This window comes from Urocitellus parryii, chromosome 9 (assembly GCF_045843805.1).
Source record: "Urocitellus parryii isolate mUroPar1 chromosome 9, mUroPar1.hap1, whole genome shotgun sequence".
NCBI classification, from domain to species: domain Eukaryota; kingdom Metazoa; phylum Chordata; class Mammalia; order Rodentia; family Sciuridae; genus Urocitellus; species Urocitellus parryii.
In genome coordinates this window covers 144,176,706-144,200,198 of record NC_135539.1, presented here as the reverse complement: position 1 = coordinate 144,200,198, position 23,493 = coordinate 144,176,706, and the positions used below count along the sequence as shown (strand labels likewise).

Below are 23,493 nucleotides of genomic sequence, written 5' to 3'. Positions count from 1 at the left end.
CGCTGTCCCCCAGTGGAGAGATGGCAGCTGTGCTGAGCAGCAGCTGGAGGAGCCTCGGTTAATTGCAACTTGGGCTGCAGCTTAAAAACTGATACTCCTCATCATGATACAGATTTGAGTGTCTGGGCACAGGTTGTCAGGTTCTGCAAAGTTACAGTAACCACAGCCTCAAACAAAGATGACAGTCTTGTCTTTCGTTACTGGAGTGACAAAAAGACTCCCCAGTGCCAGATCCTCCCAGCTTTGACTTCTCAGTCGCAGCAGCTAAGTCTTCAGAAATGAAAATTCCTCTAATTGGTCAAAAAAAAAAGTGGCCAAGTATTGACCTTTAGATTTTATGGGCACCCTCCATTTGGTTTTGGTAACTAAAATTCTAGACCATCCCCGCTTTGAGGATTTTGTTGGTGGTTGTGTTGTTTTTTAATGCTAAGCTACAAGTTGGACTGTATGGCACACTAGATCATTCTCTCTCTGGGAGGACCTGGCTGTGTTGCCTATGGGCCCAGGAGAGAGCTCCTGGCCCTCCTCTCCACGGACAGCAGTTTTCTTTCTGACCCTGCACCACAGAACAGTCTTTCCACTTGAGCCTCGTAACTCTTACTCATTTTATTTCCATTCACAGTTCCCAGTCACCTCCTGCTAGCTGCACATTCCTTGAGGGCAGGGAAGATCTGTAGGCACTCATGAAACGTTTCCTGATTTGAAAACATAGAGAATGGGATCAGACTGATTTTCATCTGTGACTTGAAGATCAAAGAACTCTCACATTTTAATAAGAAATGTCCTAGGCTATTGGCCAAAGTCAAAATAGATGGGAAATGGGGCTGGGGTTGTAGCTTAGTGGTAGAGGCTCACCTAACACAGATGAGGCACTAGGCTGGATCCTCAGCACCACATAACAATAAATAAATAAAAATAAAGGCATTGTGTCCACCCACAACTAAAATAATATTTTTAAAAATATTTGGGAAATGACTTTTTCCTGGTGAAGTTTGAGTTTAGGATCAATGGCTGCTTTATTTCTATTTTCAAGTTAGGTCTGGCCCAGTGCTTTGGTTGGTGGGGCTCTTCTAATTTATCAGCCTTGCCAGCGTGGACTTGGGAGGGGAAGCAGGGATAGTCCTGATGTCAAACCAAAATTTCAAAAACTCTTACCTTAAGGGATTTTAGGATTTTGACCCAATTAAGGATCAACTACTTTTCAGCTAATTTCTGCTTTACAGCCAAAATCCAGCTTATAAAGCTTGCGGAAGAAGTCTCTGCAGTAGACTTCCATGTACATAACCCTGTTCTTCGTGTCCTGTCCTAACAAGCTAAGGAAGGCTGCTTATGGATGGTGGAGCAGCTGCCAGATTCCACCCCCAGGTGACAGCAGCTCAACTGTGGGAGAGTGATTCTTAAAATGCGCATATCCCTCTATACATACAGTAGGCATGTATGCATATATATATATATATATATATATATATATATAGAGAGAGAGAGAGAGAGAGAGTGAGAGAGAGAGAGAATCTGTATACATACAGTAGGCATGTATGCATATACATATATAGATAGATAGATAGATAGAGAGAATCTGTATACATACAGTAGGCATGTATGCATATATCTATATCTATATATATAGAGAGAGACAGAGACAGAGAGAGACAGAGACAGAGAGAGAATCTCTGTGTACATACAGTAGGCATGTATGCATATATATATATAGAGAGAGAGACTCTGTATACATACAGTAGGCATGTATGCATATATCTATATCTATATATATATAGAGAGAGAGACAGAGACATAGAGAGTATCTCTGTATACATACAGTAGGCATGAATGCATATATATATATATATATAGAGAGAGAGAGAGAGAGAGAGAATCTGTATACATACAGTAGGCATGTATGCATATACCTATATCTATATATATATATAGAGAGAGACAGAGACATAGAGAGTATCTCTGTATACATACAGTAGGCATGTATGTATATATATATATATATATATATAGAGAGAGAGAGAGAGAGAGAATCTGTATACATACAGTAGGCATGTATGCATATACCTATATCTATATATATATAGAGAGAGAGACAGAGACATAGAGAGTATCTCTGTATACATACAGTAGGCATGTATGTATATATATATATATATATATATATAGAGAGAGAGAGAGAGAGAGAGACAGACAGAGCAGAGAGAGAGAATCTCTGTATACATACAGTAGACATGTATGTATATATATATATATATATATATAGAGAGAGAGAGAGAGAGAGAGAGAGACAGAGCAGAGAGAGAGAATCTCTGCATACATACAGTAGACATGTATGTATATATATATATAGAGAGAGAGAGAGAGAGAGAGACAGACAGACAGACAGACACACACACACACACACATCCTTATTAATTTTGAAAATGACGTTTCAAGCCCGTGCTCAATTCTTTTTGACAAAGGATGAGTGAAGGCCAGGGAGACTAATTGGGCAAGAGGAGATGTGGGAAGGCCAGGAAGGAGACGAAGCACTAGGCAGGGTGGGCGGCCATGGCAGTGAGGACCGGGACAGCCGCAGCACAGAAGTAAAACAAAACAGGCCAAGGCCAGTGGAGAACAATCCGAAGGACTTAGTGACCACGGGTGATGAACTGAGGGAGAAGGCAGGGTGAGGATGCGTCCTATGGCTTGGACTAGGTGATGATGATGCCATCCACTGAGGTAAGACGTGTGCATCTGAAGTGGAGAGCAGCGGGTTGATCCAGTTTCAGAGACTGAGGGTTGAGGGCCTGTAAGACATCCAGGTGGACATGGCCAGGGCAGCTGGATATGGGACTGCAGAGAGGCTGGGGATAATGATTGGGAGTCATCAGCGTGATGATGGGGAGCAGAGAGGACTCCCTGGGAGATGCTGGTGGGCAAAACGGGGACATCACCATGTGGAAGACACAGGGGCAGAAGAGCCCGAACGGAGAGATGGTGGGAGGCTGCACAGTGTCCACAAGGGCAAGGGGAGAGGAGGGGGGCAGGGCGTGAGGACAAAAGAGCATCCAGCGATGGAGCACCAGGTGCCCTGGCAGGGACTGGTCCCCAGAGAGTGGGGACAGTGAGCGGAGAAGGTTGAGCAGGGAAACGGCACTGAGTGGTCAAAGCTGGCTCAGGAGCTCTCTGTGAAGAGGAGGACAGGGACAGTTGTACTTGAATGGGTGAGATTCGAGCGCCTCTTGACTTCTGCCAGGAAAGGTACTGAAGCTGGGAAGGAGGCGGACAGGGCGGAGCAGGTGGAGTGTGGATGTCCAATAGAGAGCCCTTGGAGGAGCAGCAGGCTGGGTCCAGGGGGCAGGAGGCTGCTCCCTCTGGCTGCTGGAAGGCTCAGGGGAAGGACTCTGGCCCCCTCTCTCTCCCCCATGCAGGGACCAACCAGACCTCTAGCTGGCTCACCAAAGAGGCCTTTTCACCTTGCACAATGTTCCAAAGAGCATGACGCACAAAGGTGATCTGAAAAATCGCTGGTGCTAGATGATCACCCTGAAACTAAGGTAGCATATAAATATTAAAAAAGCTAAATTTACATTTTTACCCACAAACATTTCTTAACATTTTTAGTGTTCTTTACAGAACAATCTACATGGGCCCAAGCCACATTTTTTAAAGGAGAATTAGCCTAAGGCCAACAGTAACCTACCTTGGGACCGTGAGCATGAGATGTGTCCATGGGGACCGTAAGAGACTAATTCCTGGTGCCAGGATCTGATGATGACACAGGCCAGACTGGCTGTGACTGACACTGATGGCTATCTTTGCTGTTTGGGGGCTGACAGACCCAGACTGTGTTTGATCTCAAGGTCAGTAGTTTCTTAGGTCTCTGAAGTGAGGATCGATTAGTTTAAGCCCATCTGGCTCAGGAATGGGCATGGGATACAACTCTGCCAGGGAAGGCTGCTAGATAGGGAAGAGCTCCTGGGAATTTTCAGTCACTCTTGGGAAATGAGGCACAAGGATGAAGCGCATCTCTCTCTCTCTCTCTCTCTCTCTCTCTCTCTCTCTCTCTAATTCATTTAATACTGGAACTATTGCTGTCATCCGTGGATCACAAGGGCCGCCAGCTGAGCAGGCCAGAGGGCGTGCTCAGGATGAGAGTACTGAGCTGCAAAGAGCTAGTTCTTTCAAGGATGCTGCCAAACTGTCCGCTAGGTAGACAAAACCTGTCCACTAGCCAAACCTGGAGCCACCACCTTACTTTGAGATTTCCTGTTATGTGGAATAATTCAGTTTTCTATTTTTAAAGCCACTTCTAATTGCAGTTAATGTGGCAGGATGGGACCAAATGACTAAACCGCAATGACCAGGAGCTCAGGAAAGGCTGAAGCCGGGAGAGAGGACGATCTGCCTGTCTGAGTAGCAATCACTGTGATGACCCACTGAGCAGGAGGAAGGGGCAAGGTTCCAGTGGGAAGGAAGGGAAAGAAATTAGGGGGACCGGGAAAGCAGCAAATAAAGAGCATGGGACGGGTCCCCTCAATGTCCCTTTTGCCCACCCCACCCTTGGGGACATGCAGTGCCCGGTCTTTATCTCTCTGATTCTCTGTGTCCTTGATCATTAACTTTTACCTCTCAGTCTGTGACTCATTCCCAGTCTCAGACGTCAGGATTCTACTAATAGTTCCAGGGAGAGAAAAGCACAAAGACCAACTCCTCACCAGGCTGCCCACCCCTTCCAGTCGGGCGGTGGCAGTTCACCAAGTGGGCTGTACCCTCCTGGCTCCCTGGAGGCAGCTTAGAAGCCTCCCGCGTGAAATGTCTGATTCAGCAGCCCCAGTGGCTCATCGCATCTAGGAATTTAAAAATCACCGCCTAAGTCTCCTAGACACACAAGTTTAACCTCCTCTACCCTGCAATCCTGTCCAGATGCCTCCAGGAAACTGAATTTTAACACTCTTTGCCCCGCCACCCTCCTCTCCCCCTCCCCCTCCCCACCTACCTCCAAGTCCCAGAAAGAGCTAATCATCACCCAAGTCCCTCTCCCAACCAGTTACAGCATCTCAGCTACAATCTGCAACACTGAACACCTTGGGGTACCATCCTGAGGCCCCTTTCCCTCCCTCTCCAACATCTCATCACTTCTTTCAAACTCCTCTCAGGTTCCTCTTGCTGTTCGATCCCGCTGTCTCCATCAGAAGCCAGATGCTCACTGGACGCACCAACCACTTCAGCCAGGCCTTGGCAGGTGGTCTCTGGCCCCACTCTCTCCACCCTCTGCTTGCAGCGCTCCTGCTAACTCACGTACCAGCCCAGCCCTCCGGAGGAGCTGCGAGGGAGGCCCCTCAGTCCGGCTCCACTTGCCCTTCCACCTCTCCCAGGCCGCCCAGCACTCACAGGGGTCCCCCAGCCCTGGGATCTCACCACGCTGGCCTTCCTGCTCAGCACCCCTCTCACTTCCGGGCTCAGCCCAAACCCAGCCTCCCCCTGCAGGCTCTGTAACCACTCCAGCTCCTTCATCTCTGACTTCCAAGCAACACCAGTCTCTGATTGCCACAATCAGGGCCCATCCTCTGTCCCTGACAAGGCCATGCTGCCTTTAGAGAAGCCTGCATCCTGCACACGGTCCCTCCACGTGCCTCAGACGGTCCTTAACACCAGGCGGGGCCGGAATAACATTGAACAAGGTTCAAGGTGTACCTCAGCTCTCTGGCCCTCGTTATTGGGGGTGCTTAGGAAGGAAGCAGGGTCAGCAAGGTCCTCCAGCCTGGGAAAGCCCAAGATGCACTCCAAAAGACACCTCACATGACCAGAAGGACCCCACTTTTGGAAAGCAGATAACTTTCCCCAAGATGCACCACTGAACAGACTGCTTATCAGCAAGGAGCTGGGCGGGGCCAGGGACAAGGCGGGGCAGGGCGGTCTGGAACTGCAATTACCACTGTGGCTTCCTCCTGTGGAGTCACTGGGTGCCAAGGGAGGTGGATGCGGCTTGTCCATCAGCATGCCAGATGAGGGGGTTCCTCCCAAAGGGACAGAGGGGATGGAGAAAGGGCCAGGGACACCGGAGACAGAGGGAGGGTACCCGGCCTTGGCCGCTTTCCCTGCTTCATACACTGTGGAGGAGACGAAGAGCAAGAGAGATTACGTTGTCCCACCCTCCACAACCCTCACACCAGGAATCCCTGAGGACGCTCTCGGGGGAGCTCCTGGACGTGTGTCTTCTCCGAGGACTGAGTGGATTCAGAAGGGACACTCTCCCTGCGACCACTTCAGCTCCAGTGAAAAGTGACACTGTGAGCAGCTGCAGGAATCCCCGTGCGGAACCTGGCATCTGGTGCTAATGCGTTCCGGGAGCTGTCAGAGCAGCATCCCCAGGGTCAGCCGCCCACGGTCTGCAGACCGCCTCAGCCCTCTGGAGGAGGCCAGCACAGGGCTGCCTCCAGGAGGCTGGGAACCTCCTCTGGAGAGGTGAAGAGGCCATGGGCTGCCACGTGAACCTGTGACCCTTGCTGGATGACTCTCAAAGCTAAGCAAATGACCTGAGGCCCCCCAACACGGCTATCCCTAAAGACACTGAAGGTGCACAGTGTGCCTCTCTCTTCCAGGAGGAGTCTGGTTTGTGGTAGGAATGCCAAACTCAGTGCCTACGTGGGCTTGGCTAGTAAGGTACAATCAGTCCCTACAGAGGACCAGTCCTGTTCATCATGGGAATAAGGGAAACTCATCAGTGGCTGCCGGGTGGTGCTCAAAGGCCACAGTTGGCACATCCACTTTTAAAAAGAGGAGGTTCTCCGCATGGGAGGAGAATGAGGAAAGGTTCCTCTGGTTTGAAAGCCCTGAGGAGGGGCAAAGCCTATCCCATGACATGGCCATCTGCACCTGCCCTTTCTCCATCAGTACTGCCCATGGGCTCCTAATGCCTGGGTGAAGGTGTGGATGGAAACATGGAGGCATGCAGGCAGGGGGTGAGCAGGCAGACAGTGGCATCCCTGAAGATGGACTCCGGCAGAAGGTGGGGTCTGGGTGGAAGGAAAGGAGGTGGAGGAGGACTCGGGGCACAGCCGTCAGATGGAGAGGGGACATTTCTTCCACCACTCCACACCTCCCCTGGGTCTTTACTCACAGGCCTGAGGGCAGCAGCAGGAGTCTGGGCAGCACGGGCAGCGGACGTAGCAGCAGCAGCTATGGGGACAGCACTGGCACCAGCAGATCCCCACCAGGACGAAGAAGAGGAAGACTCCCAGGATCACCAGGCCCACAAACACCCACTCTGGAAGGACGCACAGAGAAACCCACACTCAAGGTAGCCCACCTTCAGGATGGGGCACACCAAAAGGGGTGTCCCTGGGGAAGGAGGTCAGGGGGAGGGGCTGGGGAGAAAGCGCTCACAGGGAACAGAGCCCCACTCAACAGGAACCCTGCAGTGAGCGCAGTGTCACGCTGGGCTGGCAGTGCAAAGCCATGGGGTGGAGGAGTCAGCCTGTTACTGGGGAAAGTGTTTGCCAAGCTGACCACAGCGTCAGAATAGGGACAGGACAAGTGCAGGAGGAGTCCTGGCGGGGGAGGGGAGCCGCGCTGCGGGGCTAGGAGGTGGAGGGCTCTGTCAATTCCTTTTATGGTCAATCTTGTCTCTAAAATACAGGCCCTGAAAACAGTCCTCTGTGTCCACATGGCCTCTGAGTAGACCATCTTCAGGTGGCCCAGGGCCTGGGCACACTCATCTGCTCTCCCTGCAGACTGCCCTAGAACACCCTTCCTGAACTCCACACCAGGGCTGAGATCCACACCCCTTGCTTATGGCTGGACAGCGTCCAGCAGAGAAGGCACTGTCCCCATCCCCGAGAATGGGTCTGGTGTGATCCCCTTCAAGCCGGTCAGCCAGCACAGCCAGGGCTCAGGCTCTCAGGGTCTGGCGAAGCGCAAGGCTGACGTGGAGGCCTGGGGAGTTTGACTCCTGCCTCTCATGGCTTGGCACAGGCCGAGCGTGAATCCCATTTCATCTGCCATCTCAAAGATGGAGAGAAAGGAAGTAGATTCTATCTGGCTTCGATAAAAATGACTGTGGCCCTACGTGACTTGACTCAGTAGCAAGCGATGGGACCTGGCAACGGGACCGACTCTCCCTGGAGCCTGGACGGACTGAAGGAGCCATCTCTCCCTTCAAAGCCAAAAGACTAAAGCAGTTCGTTTCAGTTGAGAGCTTTCTCACCAAAAATCCCTTTACAGGGAGCCTCAGTGCACATTTTTTCTTAAATTTCAATTACTAAATAGTCCTTCAATGGACATGTAGTTGGGAGACTGAAACTATGAAGTGTGGGGGCCTTATGATAATGGCAAAGTCATCGGACCTTTAGTTAGAACATTATTTCCTCAGAGAGAAAGTGAACATCCTGTACCTCCTGAAGGTCCCTCCTCGCCTCCCCGTCTGAAACACACTCGGATCACCCAGGTCCCCCTGTCCCTTGGTCGGGGCAGATGGCTTGCAGATCTGGGGGCATTCCTGCTGCAGACATAGACAGCAGGAGGCCTTGGCCTTAGCACTAACGTCACAGCACAATGGAACCCGAGGTAGACAGGAGCCAGGGTTTGGATGAGCTGAGTGGAGGGGCAGGTTATGTTGGAGAAACAAAAGAGCATCACGGTGAAAGGATTTCTGGAATCAGAGGAAGGGAAATTCAGGCGGATAGGAAATGCCTTTTTCAGATATGAAAAAGACAGTAATTCCCCGTTATATAACTTCTAGTTTGAAACCCAGCAACGTAGGTGTGTGTGTGTGTGTGTGTGTGTGTGTGGTGTGTGTGTGTGTGTGTGTGTGTGTGTGTGTGTGTGTGTGTGTATACAAATGCTTTCAAACTGCAGGAACTTTGGACAAGGGGGATTACAGAGAGATATCTCTTGGTGTCCTTGGAACCACATCAATAAGAAGAATGTCTGGTGGGAAAGGACAGAAGAATTCATGGAAGAATAATTAGTAAAGCTCACTGTGAAGGCTCCAGGTGTTTCTTGAAACATGTACCTCTCTGTTGTTATTAGGAAACTCTTAAAATTATGGCAGAAACTCTCCAAAACAAGACTGAACCCCACCTTTTCCTGCCCCTTGATTTGGGCGCCTCCTCACCACACTTCCCTTGTGTCTCTGAGCCTCCATCAACCAGGAGACGCAGTGCTGCCCCAAACTGGTGCTGGCTGGTGGAGGCTGAGACACTGAGCTACATCAGTGTGCTGGGCAGGTGGCCCTGAGCCTCTAGGGAGGCAAGGGGCCCTTGAACCCACAAAATCATATACCAGGAAATGCAGGTCTGTGGATGGCTGTTTTTAAGGCAGGAGGAGTGGATAGCTCTCCTGAGGTTTGAAGAGATCTTTGATAATGTTACAAAAGGCAGTTCAGAGGAACAGGATCATATCATAATGAACGCGTAAATGCATCGTAGGGGATGAGGGATCAGACAAGGAATGCATGTGGGGAGGACACAGCTGTCGGGGCACAGCTGGAACACTGAGGCAGGCATGGAGATTGTCAAGGATACTGTGTGCCTGACGCTCGGGGCTGGGTCCCCACCTCAGCCTATCTTCAATTGTTATTACCTCAGGGACAAGGAACAGAAGGAATATAGTTTAAAGGCTCTTCCAATGGGCTTAGCTCACAGACATACACAGACAAATATGAAAATAATTAAAGAAGTCATTAGTGACTAATGCAGAAGCGAGACAGATGGAGTGACAGCAAATCAGGCAAATAAAGAGTTAAATGACTGAATACCTGGCATAATCTCCACAGCAAAACTGGGCAAGAGATCAGCAAGCAGCCCTGTCCTGCCTAGAAGAGTGGAAAGAAAAGAAGGAGGAAAGAGGTTACTCCAGAGGGAAATGCAGCCTGGAACCTGGCCCCGCTGCCATCCCCACGCAGCCACCCGTCTGCGACTCTGTGGTCCGAGAGGCACATCACCACGGCTGGGCTCGGTCAACAGAAGGACCTCCTCCTCAGCCTTGGGCAGTCATCTAAGTGAAGCCTGCCCTAGGCCAGGTGGAAGCGGAGACAGAGGAAAGATTCTGCTGGAGCAGCCTCCATGGCCCCCTGCTCTCACTCCCCGCCCATCCTCCCGCTAAGTCAAGCCATCTGCATCAGTCTCCATTTTCATCCATCCATACAGTCCTACATCCATACAAAAACAGAAGTACATATTTGGTTTTAACTCAGGATTATCTTGCTACATGATTCTATTTATGGCCTAAAGATGTTTCAATGATTAAAATTTTCAAAGGCAAGGAAAAGATAAAGCTAGATCAGCTACACACTCCTCTCCACTCCTGGCTGGAAGCACTCTGTGCATATGTAGATGGTGTGGCTTTTCCATATGGTACCCACAGCTGGCGTTAGGTACCCCAGGGCCTTCTGCGTGATATGGCATGGAGGCTCAACGGCTGGTGTCAGAACAGGTGCCCCACAGGGGCTCTGGAAGGCAAGAGCCATACGGGAAACAAGATGCTGGAAGGGGCGAGAGAGAGCTCAGTCCTTTTTAAAACCAGCCTGACCTTTAGAAAGCTATTCTGATGCCTTCACAGATTCCCATAAAGGTAAATGATGAGGCCTGTTAGATACCCCCACGCTGGAGCCTTGCTCAGCCACTGATGTTCTGCACCAGGACACAACTAGCAAACCTCCCTCCTCTCCGAGTTGTGATGGGGAAGGTCACTGTGCCACCTGAGCATCCAACTGAATTCTGTTTCACCGAGGGGCATGACATCCATCTCTAGAACAGCACCATCCACTGGAGGTGCAGCCACCAACACACACCATTATATTTAAAGTGTAAAAGTAAATTAATTCAAACATTTTTTTTAAACTTATACTAGTATCAACAACTAATCATCATTTCAAGAATTCTGTGACCCCACATAGCTACCGGACAGCAGAGCTCTGGGGCCTCTATCTTGGCAGCTTCTGTCATCAATGGCTTTCCTGTTGTGAGGCTCACCAATGATTTGGACCACGGCACATGCAGACATGTCTTAAATGCTGGTGTGCTTGAGACCAAGAGTCAACACGAGCCTGGCTTCTCACGTCACCAGGTGCACCAGGAGGCAGAAGGACCTGCTAATCGTCCAGGTCAAAAAACAGCAATGGAAATCCACAACCTACATTTTCTTACACTCATTCACAGTCCTGTTTCCATACAAAAATAAAATCCATGCCTGTGGATTTGGCTCACTTAGAAAACAACTCTTTCCTGTCAGTCTCTTGAGTGCTTTAGAGAAAAGGCTGCCGTGTGTGTGTGGGGTGGGGGGGGCTGATATTTTGAATCTAAAAGTCACAGCTGGTCACTAGTCCCAACTTCTAGAAGACACTCCACAAGAAAGAAGTTCTGACCAGGGGCAAAGAGGAAAGGGCACCTCCAGTGCACCAGGGGGACGTGGTAGCCAGGACACAATGTCAGAGAGTGGGGCAGCAGAGAACCTTGCTCCCTTGGCCTTTCCTCAGCTGGCCTCCACGAAGGGAGGCAAAGGTGGCAGTGTGCATCCAGGTCATGCCTCCTGCCGGGTCCCACGCAGGGAAAGTGAGACTTTTACTCCAAGGGAACAGCAGGGGTCACTCAGGCCAACTCTGCTTTAGGCCTTAGCCAGAGGAGCGTCCTTCTTTCTGTCCTCCAGCCCACACAGCTGATCTGTGAGATGCTGCTCGCAGGGTCCCTGAGGAGGACCAGCGGGAGCCAAGCAGAGCCCTGGGGAAGCACCCTAAGGAGACTTCCTGGCCAGCCTTTCACTGCAGCCCCAAGGCCCCCACAGTTCCCACAGCAGGAGACCAGACAGGTTTGGGACCAAAGTCTGAGCAAGTGATGAACAGTGGGCACAGTCTCATCTGGAGTGTTCTCTGCGGATATCTCTTGCAGACACAGTGAGGCCGTAGGCGGTTGGTCAAAGACTTGGGCATTTGGGATCTTAGATGGCTCTTGCAGACACAATTCACACTCACTGCCCGGCCTAGCCAATCAAGGAATCTAGAGGCAGTGCTGGTCAGCAGGTCAGTCTCCATAGACTGACTTAGTGGGGAACATTTGCTATGTTTTTTTTTTTCCCTGCCTGGACAATTGGTATGTCCGAGTGGATCTCTCATTGTCCAGCCTATTAGTGCTTCGAGATCTCTGCAGGTTCTGTGGTACAAACCATTAATCAGAGTCACAGCAGAAATGCCACTGATGATGTCAGCTTTCCTTGTAGCTCTCATGGGACATTAGTTACGTGGTAATTATTCACCCCTACTTTCCAGGAGGATATGGATTAGATTCAGCCTGTTATGTTAGGAAAAGCAGTGGATGGGAGTCAAGATAGTTAGGGCAGATAGGTCATGAGTTGATTCAGTACCTCCTACAGGCAAATTACATCCCCTTTCTAGGTCTCAGTTTCCTCTTTCATAAGAAGAAGTTGAATGTGGTGGTGTGAAAATGGGTTTGTTGGGACCATCCTGATTTATGCCTATGACCATGGTTAATTATTAACAACACCCCTGTTTACTCAGAGAATTCTAGTTGGGCAGTTGATTATGTGCTCACCCTCTCTATAAATTTTTGATTCTCAAATCCAATACTCAGTGATTGGAGTGGCAAACTGAAATGTGTATAGGGACCAGCAGGTAATGCAAATTAAATGAGTACGGCTGCCCAATGTGAGACACCAGGGAGGGGTCAGGGGTGTAGAAAACAGCAGGGTCTTACCAGTGGGCATCTGTTGCCCCCCGGAAGTTGTCCTGAGAGTGGAGGCAAACCCATTATTCAAGATTCCCTAGATTCTATGTAAAATGTCACGATTTTCAAGTGTTGGGCGATTAACGAACACATTTTTTAAATGGAAGACAAGTCAAAGGGGATATGCCTGTAGGTACAGAGCCCAGAGACCATGAACCTGCCTCTGAAGGCTCACAGTGGCAAAGCCAAAAGCCAGGTCTCCCCAGAGGCTCTTTAGATCACCTTGATGGTGTTCTCACATTGCTCCCACACACAGAATGACAAAAATGTAAGCTCTAGGCCCTTATGTCCAAATTAAAACTTCAAATAACAGCATGACACACCAAATTGTTAGTCTTTCTAATTTTGGGGCGCTAGAAAGAGCATCCCGGAGAACAATGAACAGGCTCTCTGTTTTCATTCTAGGCTGCTTCACTTCTCTTAAGATAAAAAATTAAAACAAGGAGAGAGTATATCAGAAGTATGGACCAGGAATCCACCAAGGCTGTGGCTCCAGGAAGACCTACATCCAGCAGCTTCCTGAAGCCTCAGTCCACACCGACCCCTCGGAAGGTGGAGACCTCCCACAGAGCTCTTGACTACCACTGGCCCTGGGGTGGGGTGGCAACGGACTCTGCAGTGAAGGGGGTGACATTCAGTGTTTTGAGTCCAGAACACGGGGAGCTGGGTAGAGCAGACACCATCACTGTATCCACAGCAGAGTGAGAGCAAAGCTCTGGCTTTTCCACCATGACTTACATTTTACTGGAGTGAGAGACTTTAAAAAAAAAAAAAAAAATATATATATATATATATATATATATATATATATTTAGTTGTAGATGGACACAATACCTTTATTTTATTTATTTCTTTTTATGTGGTGCTGAGGATTGAACCCAGTGCCTCACACATTCCAGCTCTACCACTGAGCCACACCCTGGCCCTGGAGTGAAAGACTTTTGAAACTTGGGTTTGTGCTGGAGTCCTAGATTTCTCATCATCAATTTGCTTTCAACTCTGCCCCTGACAGACCCTCAGCAATGCTACCGTTCTCTTCTCCCCCTCCTCGTCTGTGTGCGAGGGAAGTCTGCTCCTCCGGCATCTAAATGGCTGTGGTGAACACATTCCAGGCTTCAGCAGCACTCTCCCAACTCCCGAAAATCACCATTATTCTTCCAGGGCTTCACTCAAGAGTGGCAATTACAAGTCACTTTACAGTCTGAGGAAATGCTGGAAAGCACACCCTGCAGATAGAAGGCCACATTTACTCTTTTCAAACCAAAGCTCAAACTATCCACGGAAAATACAGTTTTCCTGTAAGCACTCAAACAGTTTTCTCCAAACCTTGCAAAATCCATTACTTGAAAGAAATTTCCATATGAATACTCACAATGAATGAGATCTGCTAATGGCCTGGCATGCACACACCAGTGCCAGGTTCAGGCAGCACTGTCACAGAGTCCACCGCCAGGTATGGCAAGGTACTGTGGGGTGAATGTTCCCAGTAGAAGCAGGCACTGCCAACAAAACACCTAATATCTTATCTATATAGCTGCCGACTCCAGCTGTTTTCTGCCTCTGCCATCTTGAAGTCATCCCCAACTGAAGTGTCTGGACACATTCCCAGGAACCAGCTCGCTCTGTGAGGTCTCCAACCCATTCACTCACTCATTCATTCAACACAGAAGTGTTTACTATACCAGGTGCAGACAGAAACAGGACCAGGACATGGCCCCTTGGGATGCTTAAGAGTCTCAGTGTAGCCCATGCCCACACAGCCTCCAACAGCATGAGCAGAACTTGGTTTTAGTTACCTGCCTTTGTGTCACAAGACTCACCAAAGTCAAAGGAGTTTCTTCCTGCAAATCTGCCTTTCTCTGCCTCTTCAATATCATGTTCCATCTGGCCCCAGGCCTTTCCCCAGAGACTCGGTCCTTGCCTAGCTTCCTACTCCTCTATTCAGAGTGTTATCTCTGCACCTTTCACAATGACTGTGTCCGGAGATATTTCCTCCAATCCTCTAACACTCATGTCTTAGAAGGCCAGGCCCCTTAAGGCGGAATTTACCTAACTTCTTCACTAAGGTAAGCATTTATCACGTCTGAAATGTGTTCTGACAGACTCTGTAAGGAAGCTGCATGGAGAAGCTGCTTCCCCTCCACGCTCCCTGGGACCACTGGGACCACTGGACGTGCATTCCTTATGGCTCTTACCTCTCAGTTGCAATGGTCCCCTTACCTGTGCCTCCAGTGGCAGGGAGGAAACCCTTCAGGACAGGGACTTACCCTAAGCCAAGCATCCCCAGCAGCCCAGCGCAAGAAGGCACCTCAGTCACTTATCAGTAGCAAATCCCCACTGTTTGGTATGCTGGCTCCTGGCTAGGCTCTGACTCGCTGCTCACAGTCCCCTCTCTCCATTCCAGGTGGGAGTAGGCTCTTAATTAGAAATCTGAAGCGACCACTCACTCATCAGTTCATTCATTCCACACTCTTCTATGCACTGCAGAACATTCAGCACCCCCAGAGGCAAGGCTTGATGCCAGGAGCATCATTCACACACTGGACCATACAAATACTATTTGCCATCTAAGAGAATGGAATCAGCCCAACCATCATCCTGAGATTTGAGGACCACCAGGGTAGGGTATTTCCAAGGAAGTCACTACAGAGATACGACATGCATACAGATTTTAGATAAAGAGATTTTTCTTTTCTTTACTCTTTTTTTTTTTTTTTTTTTTAATATTTTTTTTAGTTGTAGATGGACACAATACCTTTATTATTTATTCATTTATTTTTATGTGGTGCTGAGGATCGAACCCAGTGCCTCACACATGTGAGGCAAGCGTTCTGCCACTGAGCCACAATCCCAGCCCCTCTTTTCTTTACTCTTAATACTTCAATCCAAGTTCTGATTTTTAGTTCAAGCCTTCAAAATGCAATGGACAGTGCAGAAGTTCTGGATTTGGTACAGACTTGTTTTTAGAACCTAGGCCTGGCTACGAAGTCACTTGACGATAGCAGACAAGCTGTTAATGCATTGGAACTCATGAAAAAGTGGGATAAGCACATCTTCTCCACCCTCAGATACCTACAGCACGTCTCGTCCATTTGTTTCTCTGAGAGTTTTAACTTCAGGACCACCTAGGGTTGGCCAATATACACCACTAGGGAACCCTCCGTTTCAGAACATGAGGATGATGAGGAGCGCCTCTCTTCCGGGCCGTGCCTCCTCTTCTTCTCCTTTCTGTTCAACACACATCTCAGCTTCATTCACTCCCAAGCTTTCCTCTGGATCTATCTTCAGGGATGTACTGTATCCACCCCCTCTTCTCTCAGCTCCTAGCCCTCCAAAATGTCTCTCTCCTGTGTCTCTGAAGGGAGCAGATGCCTTTCTCTGGCCCTTTTAAGTGTGAAGATGTTTCTATGGCTATGTTTCACGTGTTGTTTCCATGGCTATTCAAAATCCCAAATAGATTGGAAATTTCCCAAGGGCACACACATCCTCGGTTTTATTCTATATTCCCATGGCAACCATGAATTCAATAAATATGGTTTATGGGAATAAACTATAAATAAACAAACGTGGATATAGTCTCTTTTCTCTTATATATGTATTTATAAGCTGTGTATTTAAGCATTTCTTGTGTTTACTTTTTCTTTTTGTGTCTTGTATATTTTAGCTCACTTTAAATTATAATCTTAAAAGAGAATAATTCTGACAGTGAATTCTCTCCATAAAATGACTAGTATTTGAACCATCTGCAATTAACTGTTAATAAATGCTTCCGGCTTTTTGGCGGTGATTATAAGTTTAGCTTAAGGAGCTAACTTCTTCTATTCACACAGAATTCTAGAATCAGATTTTAGGGCCAGAAAGGATCACAGAGGTCTGGTCCATACCCACCCCATGTTTTCAGGAAGTTGGGAGAGGTTTAGAATCTCACCCCAAGCCACAGAGTTGACTAAGGACCAACCGGCAACAGAACCCAGGTCTGAGGATTCCCATCCACTGTTCTTTCTCCAATATCTCACTGTCCTCAGCTTCTGCTTATCTTTCTTCTAGAAATGTGCAGCGACGTTTTCTAGTCTAGTATTTGCAGGGAGTGACTGTGAAATTTGTGTTTGTGACATTATTGCTCTACTTATATAATTAAAGTATAATTTTTGGATGTAGAAAATGTTGGAGATTGTTGAAATTCTCAACACCTTTTCAAGCTGCGACTGGAAAATGATGACTGAATACATCATAACACAGTATGATCTAATTAAAAGGCATTCACCGCGCTGCTACAAAGTAATAAACAAGGGTAAAAATGATTGCAAGTACTCTGCCTTTGCAAAGCACTATCGCGAGGCAGCCTCCTACCCGCGGAGCGCACAGATGCGAAACAGTATTAGTAATAGACCACGCTCTACTTGGCCTGAGATGCAGTGCAGAAGGCAGACCTGACTCAAAATGACGTGGAGGAAGGTGGGAAGGCACGGAAGCAGGACGTCGAGTTTCTTGGGCCTGTGTGTGCTCGCACTCACTGACCAGCACAAACGCACCCATAAGGCAGGACAGGATGGCTACTTTCCCTAACCCAAAGGGCCCCCGGGGTCTGGCCCCACGCGGAGGGGCACGCAGGCCCGCGGACGGGCAGAGCTCCTGCCGGATCCTCGCTCGGGGCCGGCGCCCTCCGTTGGAGGGGCGTAGGAGGGGCGTGGACGAGAGCCTTTCCCAGAGCCCTCCCTGGAGAGGCGATTCAGCCAGTCGGAGGCGCCGCCCGTGTGAACGCGGCCCCTGAATAGCGCAGCTGGCTGGGGAGGAAAAGGGACCCACTGTCTGCGGGCAGCTCCCGGCGCACCCACCCCCGCGGTGCCACCCACCCGGGCTCCCTGTCCCCGCCCCCCGCGGCCTCGCGACCACAAAGAGCTCGCGGCTGACCGGGCCGCGGCCGCCGAGTCGCCAGGCAACGGCCGGGGAATGCGCGCTGATTGACAGCCGGGTCCGCCCCGCGCGGCCGCAGCCGGCGGTGCGGGGACCGCGGGCGGCGAGCCCCGGGCCTCTCGCCTTCCGCCCGCGCGAGGCGGGGCCGCCCTCAGAAGCCTCGGCAGCGTTTTTTCTGGAAATACCGTTATGTCACATCACCCTCTCCCTGGGCCCCGGGGCTTGTGCAAGCGGACGAATGGAGACGTGCGTGCGCCTGAGGTCTCCATGAATAACACGCCACCTAGCAGCAGGGGTTAGGCCGGGGACCTGGGGGACAAGCATGGGACCTCAGGTCCTCTACGTCTTCTTTTCGGTTGGCGGGAGACTCCTGGAGGTGGTCATCCTCTAAGGAAGGGCGCCGTCATACCAGTTTGCCTGGACGATCTCAGTACCTGCCTGTGGTCTTGCCACAGATGATTTAAAACTTCCCCTCCGCTTTTACTCTTCAGTGCCTCCTAGTTTGAAGGATAAATTCCAAAGGCATTCTATCTAAAGTCTTCGCAGAGCCACCTAGATCCTAATCCAAGTCCTAGGTCTTCTCCAAACTCCTCCAGGCTTCATGGACTGGCCCGGTCCCTAATCCTTGTATTTAGCTCAGGCAGAAAACACTCTGTGATTAACTAAGGGAAAATGGGGGCTTCCAATAGCAACCAAAATACAGTATGCTGGGACAGAACGCACGCCAATCCACTAGCAGGAAGACTCCACCGGGCTGATTAGGGTCACCACTGGCAAAGCACAGGGCAGATGTCATGGAGAAAATGTGAATCTATTAGTAATAGGATTGCCAATTCACAGATGGCCCATTAAAGCCTCTGTCTATGGAACACCCGGGAAGAAAATCTGCTCTTTAGCAGGAGCCTCTCAATGTAGAGTTCCCTAAAGATGGCTCTCTCAGACTAGGGATGGCACACTGGTGATGAGAGGTGGGGAATAGGAAGGGGTGGGGAAGGAGGCTAACCTTCATTGAGTGCTTATTATGCACCACTGAATCTTCACAGTAGGTCTTCCACGTGTCTTTATGACCCTTCTCTTATTTTTAGAGATATGGACTTGTCTATGGTCACAGTATTAGAGTCCAAAGCTGACTCCAAAACCTCCGCCCTTCACAGTGGACCTTATCCAGTATCCAGACAGACTTTCACCACCTGGCACTGTTGACATTTGGAGCCCAGATAATTATTTGCCAAGTAGGAGAGGGCTATCCTCTGTGTTGCAGAAGGTTCAGCAGCCTCCCTGGCCTACCCACTAGATGACTTGGCTTCCTACAAGTTGTGACAATTAAAACATGTCTTCCAACTTCACCAAATGCTCCTGGGAGGCAAAACTACTCCCTTCTGAGAATCAGTGGCCTAGATATTTAATATCCAAACACAATTGTAGTCTTTTCTTACATTGTTCGCTACTTCGAAACTCTAACTTTAATCTTCACAAAGAGACATTTTTCTAAGGGCAAGACAATGTCACTTATTTATTTCTTATCTTCACTGTGCTGGACTGTGCTAGGGAGATAACATGCAAAAACACACATTAAATTTCAATTGTAATTTAAATAGATATCAAAGCAAGCTTGAGACGACGCAGGTGAGAGATCTAAAGAGTAAGGAGCAAAGGGCGTGGTCCTGACATTGGAGGCCTTGACCACCTGCCCCCACTTCTCAGTAGAATGCTGTTAACCACAGTCAGGAGCCAGAATCAGATTCTAGCTGATGCCTGGTTTCTGGCTCCTCCTCCTCTGGACTTTTAACGTATTTTTTTCTGATTCTTTCTAAAAACAAGACTGACAGAGGTGCCTGGGTAAGCTTAGGGCAGAGCAAGCCACGGCAGGGGTGGGGAACAGTGGGGCAGAGGCTTGAAAAGCCCCTGTGTTTCTGCATTCATGCAGCCTCTGGGGTTATCTCAGCCCCCCTGGAATCTGAAGGCACAAGTGTGTGCTGAAGGAGGATGTTCTGCCCTACTAGGAGGACCAGTCCCATTTGAAATCTTCTGCACAGGGCGACAAAGGAAAATGTGGGCACAGCCCAAATCAGAAGACGTTCCAAAGGAGTCGTCTCCAGATTTATGGCCAGAGTGTGGCTCTGTAATTAATTCTTTCTCTCCCTTCTGCCAGGAGTAAACTTTTTCTTTCTTCTCCCCCAATTCTTTCCCCCTCTTCCTCTGTTTGTAAATCTTCCAGAGAAACAGCAGCAGCCACTCTCAGAGATCAAAGTTTTAGCAAGCAACAAAGACCTCCAAGGAGGCTGTTGCCATGGGAACCCTGGGAGCTGAGGCCCTTCTAATGGGCAAATCTCCCTGGTTAGCAGCTCGGGGCTGGGCAGGCAAAGAGGGAGGGGGTGGGGAGCTTGGCAACAAGTAGCCTTTCTGAACAGCCTGAACTACTCACCAGAGAGTGACAGACAGGCTTCAAAGGAGGCAGCCAGTGGTAGTCCAGGGGTGGGTGCTAGGGCATTTCTGCAAGCCATACAAACACACTCCTATCAGACACCCCTGCAGTCACCTCTTGAGAGATACCTCTCCCAAAAATTCACTGGCTTCTTATTAGGTTCTTAATAGCTTTTTCACACTACTGGGCAGAAAAGTTTATACTCTACCACAATAACAATTTCAGGCACAGAACTGTGAACAGCTTGATTTAAGAACAACAACAAAAACAACAACAACCCATGCCCACCCATTTCTTCACCACTTGTCTAGGTAATACATGATGTACTTCTAAGTCTCGGGAGGAGATTAAAGAAAAAATAGGAGCATGTTGACTATAGGTAGCAAAATTTTAGGAGATGTTTTCCTTTTTTGGTTCATTTCTGTTTTGTTTGAAATATTGATAATAAGCATTTTTTTTTTCTGAGACAGGAGTGCAAAGGTAACTCCATAACACCACATTTGAGGGGCAGAATCAATCCCCAGTTGCTGCCTGCTCACAGGGGCCTGCTGAGAACATACCTATTTCTGGCCTCTGGGATTAGTGCTGCATTTGGCCCTAAAGCAGCAAAAACTGGTGATGCATTCCACAACGTGTCACCAGTGTGTGTTTTTGCCTGCCTGGCACGCGCTGCTTCTTCATTTGGAAACAACTGCCTGCTTTCCTTTAGGAAGCTACTCCTTTCCCTCATCTCTTCAGATCTCAAGGCTTGCCTCCTCCCCGGCACACAGGCATCTCCACAACAGGACTTCGAAGAAATCACAGGGAAAGAGGAAGAGAGCTGGGAGGTCTGAGACCATGGACACTGGACCTGGGGAGGCGTCCTGCCCTCCTGGAGAAAGCCTGCCTGGTCCTGAGGGGCAGTGGGAGGTGGGGATGTGGAGTTCCCCTGCAAGACGCCCAGCCTGGTTTGATTTTACTATTGTTTCTGTCTCAGAGCCTAGCACTCAGCCATGCCTGAAGCCGGGAACTCCCAGGCTTCCTGGTGACTTCAGCAAAGACTTCTCCTGAGCAAGGGGAGCCTCCATCCTTTGCAACCAAACCAGTTCTGGAAAATGTAACAGTTGACTCTAGATAGCAAAATTTTAGGAGATGCTGGCTTTTTTTTTTCTGTTTTGTTTGAAATATTGATAAAAAGCATGTATCCTTTTTTTCTGAGATGGAAACAATATTAAAATAAAACCAAGCTTCAGTATCCACAATACCCTCTAAGGAGAATGAACTCTGAAATCTGTGCATCTTTCAAATAGAGTCAAAATCACCGAGCAGACTCTGGGAAGCCATCTCACTCATCCACTCTCCCAGACAGGAGAACCTGTTCAAAGTCAAAGCTCCTCAGAGAAGCGGGTTCTATAGCTTCCCTCAGCCATCCTGCATTCCCCCAGTGTGTAATCTGCCCTTAGGAATGTCTTCCTGAGCTTGAATCCAAACATCCCCTGGCTGAGGTCCTCTAAGAGGACAGAGGCAAGAGTGCCCCTCCAGCCCCTGTTCTGCAGGGGCTCCTGCCCCCTTGTTCTGATTGGAGGTCTTAAAAGCCAGCTACCAGGTGGGACATCAGAAAGATGGGGTCAGGCCCTCATAGAAAGAAGTCAGAGCAGGTTACTTCTAAATTTTACAATAACAACTTCTCTGCATGAGCCTTCCTGAAACGGCGAGTCCTCTTCCTGACAGCTGGAGCTGACCGAAGGAATCCGATGCCTATCCAGACGGTGGCATGGTTCTGGTTATAAACAGGCTGCCCTTGCCACTGATCCTGCACCTCTCATCTCAGGTGGCACATTTCTGGAAGCTCCCCCTCCTTCCTCTGACTGGTCTGGCCCTAGGATACCAAACGGCTGTCTAAACATTTCTAAGGTATCTGTCACCGTCATCTCAAAGCACCCAAAACACTGTGTGCATTTCCAGCTTCAGAATGACTTTACCTTCTGAATCATCAAAAAGACATTGGGGGGTGTTGGGCATGGTTTTCCTGTTTAATGTTGGATCGGTGGTTGTCCTCCCATTTCTGTGAATCTCATATCTTTGGATATTTCTGAAGCCTCTGAAAGAAGCATCCACAGCAGTTTGTGGATGGTTCAGATGCACGGGGTAGAAGGAGGGGTGAGTCACACTCAGTGGGGAGGTATTCAATCCAGACAGGAACAGCCATGCCTTTGAAGTGAGGGCCTAGGTCAATGGTTGTAGGCAGTTTCACCAAGAAACAAAGTAAAAGGCTGAAACAAACCTGGGGCAAATAGAAATTGACCCATGGCCCCAGGCAGCAGCCACATTGTTAAAACACAGCTCATTCTATGGCTTCTTAACACACACACACACACACAGGTTGCATGGTATTATGGAAGGAGATGAATCCAGGAATCAGAACACGTGGGTTTGATTATCTATAGTTCTTTTTTTAATGTCATAAAACCTGGACATTAATTTCTTTATTTGGAAAATGAGCAAAATAACGCCTGTCCTCCTCTCTTACAAGATTCTCGCAGAACAGTTTGTGAACTCTGACTGGCCCTCCCTGTACACCGTGTCAGTGGTACCACTGGTGAACATTCACTGCTTCTTGGGCCCCACTTGTATTCCTTTTTTTTTCAACAGTGCCCCAATTTACTTGAGGGGATTAATTCTTGTCTGGGTCTTGATGGACGGTTCACCAAAGCCCCTGATCTCCCAAGGCTGAGCAGCAGACAGCTGACTCAAGTGGGCCGATTGGGCTGTCTGGCCTAAGACTGACTCTCGAGTGGGAAAATGCAAGAGCAGAGAATGACATCTAAGTCTGTTTTGTTCTGGCTACAGAGCCCTAAAGACATTACCCACAAATTCCTGTGACACAGCCCTGGAGCATCTCTGGCAAGGCAGAAACTACTGTGTTCAAACCCTTTTATTTTCTTCCTGGGCACATTCAAAATGTCAGCAGGTGGAACTCTGGCACTCCCAGTTCTGGCCCCTAAAAAGTTCCACGTGACTTTCCTCTCTCCCTTCCTGTGAGTGAGTGAGTGAGAATGTGTGTGTGCATGTGTGTGTGTGCGCGTGTGTGTCTGTAGCTGGGGGCAAAGGTCCCCACAGCAGAGCCAAACAGTGGGAAAGTGTAGACCCCTGGCACCACGTGGAAGAGAGCTACCCAGGCGCCTCCTAACCCACGTCTGGCCAAGATGAAGCAATGACCCTGAGCCGGCAGTCCTTGAGGGCAATGAGGGCTACCCTGACTTCCAAGACTGAGTCTCCACCTTTCTTCAACTCCCGCAGCCTTCCAACAAGTTCCTTTTTGGCTGAAGTCAGCCGGTGCCTATCTCTGCTGCTTTTAAGCATAGCCCCCAAGGAAATTTCATTAGTAATAATTTAAATAACCAAAGAATTCCACGTGGGGTGCCAGGAGGAAATGGTGGAAGTGAGTAGGCAGCA

At 49.2% G+C, this 23,493-nt stretch overlaps 1 protein-coding gene across 1 annotated transcript in view; it reads right to left on the bottom strand.

Moving 5' to 3' along the window:
• Ildr2 (immunoglobulin like domain containing receptor 2) overlaps window positions 1-23,493 on the bottom strand; it is a 52,936-nt gene that overhangs the window by 9,079 nt on the left and 20,364 nt on the right. Inside the window, exons 4-6 of the mRNA XM_026381811.2 lie at window positions 9,740-9,796; window positions 7,103-7,249; window positions 5,916-6,092 (exon numbers count right to left, since the gene is read on the bottom strand). Of these exons, the coding sequence (XP_026237596.1) occupies window positions 5,916-6,092; window positions 7,103-7,249; window positions 9,740-9,796 (381 nt within the window). The remainder of the gene's footprint in view (window positions 1-5,915; window positions 6,093-7,102; window positions 7,250-9,739; window positions 9,797-23,493) is intronic.